This window comes from Orycteropus afer, unplaced genomic scaffold (assembly GCF_000298275.1).
Source record: "Orycteropus afer afer isolate SDZICR_OR568_19922 unplaced genomic scaffold, OryAfe1.0 scaffold00011, whole genome shotgun sequence".
NCBI classification, from domain to species: Eukaryota; Metazoa; Chordata; class Mammalia; order Tubulidentata; family Orycteropodidae; genus Orycteropus; species Orycteropus afer.
Window position 1 is genome coordinate 15,872,008 of NW_006921598.1, and position 9,029 is coordinate 15,881,036.

A 9,029-nucleotide genomic window follows, 5' to 3' on the forward strand; every position below is an offset into this window, starting at 1 on the left:
ACCATCTAGTTCTTCTGGTCTCATAGTTGTATAGGTTGCAGATCGGATGGTGTACCAGTCGCTAGGACTGATTGTTTCCATTAATTTTGGTTTTCAAAATACCTTCTTTTAAATCTGAACTTTTACTTTCCTTTCATGTATGGGGCTCAACAGTTATGTTTTGACAGAAGAGTACTACCAAATCACATCAATGAACTTTTAAAGCTAGATTTCTCCTCTTTCTGCATAAATGCTCAGATTATGGTTAAATTCCTGATAATGTCCCAAAGCCACCTCACAACCATGGCCTTTTTGTTTTCCAGTGAGACCCTGACCATGAGTTTCATCCTCCAATGGCAAATCATACAATGCTAGAAGCCAGTGCCAAGGAGTGGCTCAGGCAAAGAGAGAGCTCTATTTTCAAAAAGAGGAAGGAGGAAGGGAAGACCAAGAGAGAACACGTACACAAGCAAGCAAGGGAGAGCGGAGAAAAGACCTGAGCAGAAGGAGGACAAAAGGCAGGCCGAAACCTGAACACTACTGCTTCTCTCAGCAAGCCAGAGCATATCACCCACCTGGTGAGGGCTGTTAGGGCCCATCATCCAGAAGTGAAAAAAAAAAAAAAAGGGCCTTTCCTCATCCTTAATACTCCAGCCCATACAATTCCACCAACCCAAATTAGTAGACCAAAACAAAACAAAAAACACAGATGACTATGTTAAAAGGCACTTTATGTTCAGAGGCTGTCACCACATTCCTTTTTACCAATTAATTCTTCAACGATGCTTAATCCTATAAATAGATTAAAAGTACAGTATCTATTCATTAAAATAACAGTAGAATAAATTTTTCTTTTATAAGGGAACTATCTTAAAGAACAACTTTGTTGTTGAGAAAAGCTTCCAGAAGTATCTTTTTAAAAACCTAGCTGTGTCTGTTTAAACATTTATTTTAGAGAAACAGAAGCTCCAGCAGCTAATACAGAAACCAACCTTAGGTATGTAGGGGTCCTCTATAATCACATTTCCAATACCTATGGTTTCCAAAACATTTATACGATTTCCTCCAATCCTCATAACAATTTTGTGAAGTAAGTAGGAAAGATGTCATTATTTCATTTTCCAGATAAAGACACAAGTCCAGAGAGCTGAATAATTTCTGAATAAAGTTTTAAACTAGTGAAGGGTAGAATGAAAGTGGAATTTAGGTCTATACTTCTCACTTAATGCTATTACCAATTTTCCACCCTGAAAATTAGTACACAAGATAGTTGAAAACTAGAAATTTGTACTTATTGGCATAATACTACTGAAATATAGTTAATATCTGTAGGTGTATGTTTTATGTAAGTAGGAATCTTTCAAGGATAAATAATTTCAAGTTACCCTTAATTTGTGGCTCAAACAGAAAAGTGCTTAACTACTAACCAAAAGGTTGGCAGTTTGAATCCACATAGAGGCACCTCAGAAGAAATGCCTGGCAATTTACTTCCAAAAGGTCATAGCCACTGAAAACCCTATGTATGAAGCACAGGTCTACTTTGAAACACATGGAGTCACCATGAGTCAAACCTGACTTGATGACAACTGGTATTTTTAATTTTTTTTTTTAATATTAAAAGAAAAAGAGAGTAATGGGAAACAGTAGGGGGTGGGTTGGAAGGACTAGAAAAACTACAGCATTACTTTATTAAGAACATTCAGAAAATATTCAGAAAGATCTAGAGCTCCTGGCACAGCTGAGTTTTCGAGGTCTTTAACTCTAATTGCTAAAAGGTCTAGAACCAGAAATATTTATTTCAGGTATTCTGTGCAACATATGAAGTCCTGAAATTCTTACAAATATATTTTAGTTATCACAGAAATGCTTCAGAAAATCTGATGGCTTGTCAAATTCACTCTTCTAAATATACATTCTGAATTTCCTATTGCTTTCAAATCTCTTTAGGGAGATGTGGCATATACCCATTTAAGTTACTTTCTTTATTCAGCTGACTGTGTAAAGATTCCTTTCTCAATGAAATAAATTTTGTTTGCTGAGTTCAGCCTGACTCGAACTTTTCTCTATTGCCTATACCAGCATCTTCCAAAGTGTGTATTGCGGACTGCTAATGGCAGAGCTATTAATAAGTGCAAACAAACAAAAAGGAACAGGGTCTTGCTAAACACTGCATTATTAAATCCCTTCTTCAAAAGTCACAATGGACATTAGCATATTAAAGGCTCTAAGAAAACGTGCATAATCTGTTTAATTTTGTTTAATCCGTCCTTACCAAATTTATTTGATCTACTTTCTATTACAACAAGAAAATCTGGAATTATCAAACTGATTACAAGAGATCCTTATCAATGAAGCTCAAATCAGTATAAATAATATAACATAATCATAAAGCCCAGTATACATATTATTAATACATATATGATATCCCCTTGATCTTATCAGACAGTATTTCTTTTTTTTTCTTGGGAGGGGGGAGCATTAATGTTATTTACAGTTAGAGAGTCATTAATTAGTTTGTTCTTTGCTTTCTAGTCAATTCAACATTCCAACAAAAGAAAGTAAAGCCTAGACTGACTATAAAAGTATGAATAGTTAAATGCAGAGTTAATACCAGTTTAATACCTGTTATCTTTAAATGCTAATTCTTCCAATTGGCTCCTCCAAATTATATCATCCTCTGTTTTATTGAAGAACATCAGCTTCACTTTCCTAAAAAAAAAAAACCTATTTAAAATATGAACAAATGGAAAGTCAAAAGGTGAACTAGAGTTAATGTTTTTTCATGCCAATTTGGTAATTAAAAGTTGCAAACTGATGTAAGATTAAAAAAAAAAACCAACAAGTTAATAAAGCTGGGACTGATGACTAAGGGAATAAGAATATGTCTATTACAGTCCAATGCATATTTAATCAATTTAGAATACTGTATACTAAGCTAATAGCTTCATAAAAGATGCTAATTAAGAGATAAAATTACATACCTGAGACTGGGTATATGAGTCAATGCATAATTCAGTATTTTAACCATTGGTGTAAAACCGGTTCCAGCTGCCAATAAAAAGAGATCTTCTACTTCTTGGAGCTGGGATTTTTTAAAATTGCCCTCAGGATTGCTTACAGAAATACAGTCTCCTAAACAATGAAACAGAAACTGAATTGGGTCAGGGCAAAAAGAAAAACTTAGAAGGCTAAATTAGAGTTGATAATTTGAGGAACAATAAGATGGATGGTTAACCTGTAGACTGTATTCCAGTCTTAAGGTATGTATAGAGTTTTAGAGGTAATCGTTAGATTCCCAAGAATACCTGCATTATGTCATTTTAATCAAATTAATAATAAGGTTATATTATATTCATTATATTCCCAAACTATCTGGAGTCTCTAATTTACAAAGGACTGTGAAGTACTTATCCACAAAGTATCAATAAAAAACTGACACTAAATCAAATTATAAGCATCTCAAAAGGAGAGTCTATGTACACCTGTCTTGCACGGTACAGGTAGCAGGTATTTCCTTCACATATTGATCACAGGAGTAAGATTACCAGGAGAGAAAACTGAAATAGAAATGCATTCTAAAACCTTATGTGAGTATATGTTCTAACTTCTCCATCAATCTTTGAAGACATCTATTGATTAAAACAAGAGCTGCTCTGAATTTAATTCCTAGTGATACTGCCTCGGAAACCCAAGGAGGGGTCGCTATGAGTCAGGGCCAACTCGATGGCACATAGCAATAACAACAACATAAACAAAGCAAGATCAGAAAAGCAGCTGACTGCACTTGAAGTAAGTATTACTTCTTAATCTAGAAAGAAGAGAACTGAGCAATCAGTGCTCATCTTCAGCAATGCAGTTGATATAACCAACCACCAAGTACCACTCATATACAAGAGGTGCCTTTGGGACTAGAGTCAGAAATTTCCAGTGTAATTTAACAAATGAAAAACAAAGCTGTTCATATTTTAATAATTTCAAATACTCTGACTTATTTTAAAATGCTTGATGTGCATATTTCTTCATTTTCTAACGCAGAATAGGAAGTATCTTGGAGTAATTGATGAATTAAGTATCAGAAAGTAAGCAAAGCTCCTTGTTAGGGCTTGAAAGGGACGAGAAAATCAGGAAGTGATTAGGAAAAAGCCCACTGGTTGTTTAATAAAGAAGCTTCACAGGATGATATTAACTTGGTAACTTTTGACCAAAGACCCATCCCTCCAGTGTCATAAAACTTAGACTCAGGCAGGGTAACTGACAGCCAATCACATTCACAAAAGATTAACGTATACATGCCAGAATGTCAAGTGATTTACAACAAAGGTTTATACCTATCTTTTGATCTGAATATATTACATTCCCCATCCAGAGACCCATATCAGATCATTAAAGGCCAAATTAATCACACGAAAGTTGCTTGGTGAACATGGGACTGAAACAAAGATGTGGATAACTTTATAGGGTAGTTGATTTAGGCCATAATGAGGCTTCATGAGTCATCACTACCATACAAGTACACTACTCTCTAAGTGACACAAATATTTATGCCATCTCTATTGCAAGGAAGTCAAGCTAAAAAACACTGACTTTGTTCTTTGAGTCTTCCTTCTCCATGTTACAGGCTAACTCTTGTCTTGTTCTGCTCACAAAATCTCTATAAATAGGTTATACAGGTAGTTCAGGAATTAGATGTAATCTCATTACTTATGACTGTTTTTTTTGGTACATTTTATCATTAGTAATATATACTCCATACAATGTCGCTACATATAATTTGCTGATATCATCATTCTCAGATATTCACTTGCAGATGTTCAATTTTTTGATTTACCATTCAAAATAATGCCATATTGATTTAAGTTTTCTAAACTAAATTAGGTGCTTCAGTTGCTTTCTATCATGGACCCAAAGACTGATCACTTTGCTAAAGTCAGCATGTAGATTCAGGAAGCAGTACTACAAAATATATGAAGAAAAAAGTAAAAAGGCAAAACAGAAAACTCTAACTTTCTAACTAGAAACACCATGTCCATTCCCAGAGATAAGTCATACGATCCAGAACCTTCCACAGATGGAGATATTACAACTGACAAAACGCCAACCTCCGACTCTTCTTCGTTGAAATAAATCTTTATGATTTCTGTATTTTTACGTAGGTATATATGTATTATAGATTTGGAAACCTTATGGGGCAGTTCTCCTCTGTCCTGTAGGGTCACTGTAAGTCAGAATTCACTTGATGGCAATGGGTTTGATTTGGTTTTTGGTTATACATGTACTAAAATACATCTGTAAGCTTATATGTAAAGTTTCCAACCCTCAAAGACAAAAAAAACCCACCAGATTTACAAAGATACTGATGATAAAAGGCAGTAATAATAAAAACTTAAAAAAAAAAAAGAGGTATTCAAATTATGAAAGAACCTATGTAAGACAGAATCATTGGAATGGAACCCCATCATAAATCGGGCACTACTTGTAATTCTATTGGTTAAATTCTCACTTACTTTATTACAATCACGTGTCAAAATCTTCCCTTCACAAATTGATGGCCACTTTCACTAGGTTTGCAAGTACTCCAAAATTCTCTAGGTTCATAATTTATAAGCAATATTTTGGTTTATGTAACCAAAGATGATGAATCATATCCATTATGTAGAAATGTCTAAGTTTAACTTTCAGAAAGCAACATATTTCCAAATCTTGGTGATCTACCTCACTGATGGGAGCTCTGGTAGCATAGTGCCTAAGGCACTTGACTGCTAACCAGACAGCTGGTGGTTCAAACTCACCAGCCACTCCTCGGAAGGAAGGTTGGGCAATCTACTTTCGCAGTAATACCACCCTGGAAAACCAAGGAGGGGTTGCTATGAGTCAGGTCCGACTCAACGGCACATAACAACCACCACCACCTCACTGATACCCTGAAGTACTGCTGATACAGCCTTGAAAATGGGGATAGCACTTTTGCCACTGGGCAAAGGCAATAAAAAGTTGAAGACATGGAAAAATGAACAGAAGAAATGGGATCTCTAAATATTATAGTTCTTTTATTCATTCTTTCAAAAAACATTTATTGAGACCCTATTATGTGTCAACTGCTATGCCAGGCAATACAGATACAAATATAAGACAATCTCTGCCCTAAAATTCAAAGTCTTGCAAAGAAGGAATATATTTATTCTTAAAATAGAAGAATGAACAAACTGTTAGTTACTGGGGAGTTCATAGGAAGAAGGAGGCATCATAAAGGAAGTGATATGTTATTTGAGACCTTAAAAAAAGGCACTTGATGGCTAGAGAAAAGTGTGCTGGGCATTCTAGTTGAGGCAAGTGCATGGAGAAACTTGTAGAATGCAAGTTGCGTGCTTTTATGCAGCAAGAGATTAAGCTAGAGTCATGGTCTTTGTAGGCCATGTCAAAGCTTTCATCAGTGTAGACGGGGACCCGTGAAACGTTACAGAGCTGCAGGCAACATGATTAAATCTATTCTCAAGGAAGTTTGGAGAAGAAACTGGAAGATGAAAGCAAAGAGAAAAAAAGATCACCAGTTAGCAGCAATTGAGAGATCAGTTAGAAGCCAAGAAAGAAATGATAAAGACCTGATCTCAGAGGGTGGCAGAAGAGACAGGGAGGAAAGATTAAAAAGTCACTGACACGCAGACTCAAGATTTAGTGGCTGACTGGATTGGGGGAAGAAAGTGGTTAAAACTTAGAAATAACTCAGGCCTTCAGACTGGGTCAAGGATGAACATTGATGCTGTAAGTAACAAAGATGGGGGAAGACAGAAGGATAGGTTGGATGGGACAAACAGGATGACTTTGGTTGTAGACATGTTGACTTTAAGTTATCTGAAAGACACCTATATGGAGATAACTAGAAGGCAGTATAGCATGTGATCCAATCTAGAGTATAAAATGAGGTGAAAAAAAAAAAAGAAATTCACATAAAAATAATTACCAATCTGAAGATGATCAAGCTCTGGTGTGAAGAGTCCAGCAGGATAGATTTTGATCAAAAAGTAGATGCATTTATTGTTGCAAAGAATTGGTTCCTGGAACTCTGAGAGTAAGGAATCAGATACAGGTGTATATGGCTTCACTATTTCTGTACCTAAAAAAAAGTCACAACAAAGAAATTAAATTCTAAAACTCTAAAAAGCTCTGAATGAAGATGAAATATACAAATTTTATGATGCTATCAGTATATATTTAAAAGCATACACCTAATGTGTATATAACTCTAACTTTACATTCTATGTGCATATATCATATGTATTTATACTCCAAGGAGCCCTGGTGGCACACGGTTAAGTGCTTGACTGCTAACTGAAAGAATGGTGGTTTGAACCCACAAACTGTACCGTGGGAGAAAAGATGTAACACTCTGCTTCCATAAAGATTTACAGCCTTGGAAACCCTATGGGGCAGTATACTCTGTCTCACAGAGTCTCTATGAGTTGGAATTAACTTGATGGCAATGGGTTTATATATACTCCAAGTCCATATGTGCTGAAATAATTTTAACAAATTAATACTTAACTCATATATAAGCTGTCTAGTTTTAATAAATGGACAGGGATCTAGGTTAGACAGTTGTTCCTTCAGCACATAAACTTTGTAATGGGCTACAAAGAAATGGTACCAAAGTTTACCACAGAACTGTAAGAAAGTATATATGTAATCATTTCAATTATACACAAAACTTTTAACAATGGTCACTGATGGCCAATGGGATCATTTTGGGGGAAAAAAAATGGAAGAATTTCAGTTTTATATTTCGGATTGTTTTATTGTTTCAACATATTATACTATTATCTATCAAAACCCAGCTGGTAATAAACTAGTTACTCTAAAAACACTACTAGTGACATGTAAATGTTACCTTTATATCTCCAAAAGGTCACAAAAATGTTGTACACCATTTAGAAGGGTATTTAAAACAAGTGAGGTGATTTCAAGATGAAAATAAGGAATAAGAATTGTCACAGTCAGAAACATACTTACAGAGCTTTTTATTCTGGTGGGACATGAAAGGAAATCATTTATAATCATTTACTCACTTTATTTTTTCAACCACTCACTTCAAATTTTATAAATTCAACTTCATTAATGACACAGCCACATGTGGCTACTGAGAGATGCTATTATGTGTTTCTAGTGGCTGTCTTCAGGGAGAATGTTTTACATACTACCTCGTCTCTTTCCTTTAGGGGGCTATTATTAGTAAATTACAATGCCGGCAGAGCCACTTCTCTGACAGTAAACAACGTCTTTGTATCATATGATAACGTGGCGTGGCTATGGTTCCGACATGTAGGAACACTGCACCCACAAAGCTAGAATCTGGTCATCATTAAATCTAGCTGCCCCAAAATATTTATTGAAAACTTAAATGGTCGCTTCCTAAAGAGATTAGTACTGATTTTGAACTGCTTACAAAAGAAGGATATATTCCCTAAAGCCTCCATATTCCTTACCTGTGATAGTTAGCTTGAGGTAAATATGTTGCCCAATAGGCACCTGAAGATGAGTGCTTGGTGGCAGCATCAAGCAGAAAAGCTTCGTATTATGAGTAACATCTTCCTTGGAAATTAATTGGCACTTTCTGTAGTACAAACCTAGAAAGTGATTCATTTTCTTTTATTGATGAATAAATAAATCAAATAAAGTGTAATACTAGACCCACCAAGTGAAAGCAGAGTTTGCTCTTTAGGAGGCTTGAATTTCACTAAAAAGGCTGTATATTTTTAAAATGCATCAATATCTTGAAAATTTTATAATATAGTGTTAATTTTTTCATTTTATTTCCTGAGCTACTTTTAAAGAATCTATAAATATTTTTTTAATTTGAAAAACGAACTTTATAAAATGAATGTTATTTCACAGTATATTAAAATCATTATATTCTAAGAAATGAAAACTAATTTATTTCTTTTTAAATTTACTTTTTAATAATTCCACTTTTAATATCTTATATTAGCAGCTATATAATTAAATTACACATGTGCAAAATATTTGATAACCAATCAATTTACATTCTAAAGTCTTTT

At 34.7% G+C, this 9,029-nt stretch overlaps 1 protein-coding gene across 1 annotated transcript in view; it reads right to left on the reverse strand.

Moving 5' to 3' along the window:
• LOC103206096 (cytochrome b5 reductase 4) overlaps window positions 1-9,029 on the reverse strand; it is a 138,547-nt gene that overhangs the window by 11,866 nt on the left and 117,652 nt on the right. The window contains exons 12-15 of the mRNA XM_007951535.1: window positions 8,457-8,597; window positions 6,938-7,090; window positions 2,961-3,111; window positions 2,602-2,688 (exon numbers count right to left, since the gene is read on the reverse strand). Of these exons, the coding sequence (XP_007949726.1) occupies window positions 2,602-2,688; window positions 2,961-3,111; window positions 6,938-7,090; window positions 8,457-8,597 (532 nt within the window). The remainder of the gene's footprint in view (window positions 1-2,601; window positions 2,689-2,960; window positions 3,112-6,937; window positions 7,091-8,456; window positions 8,598-9,029) is intronic.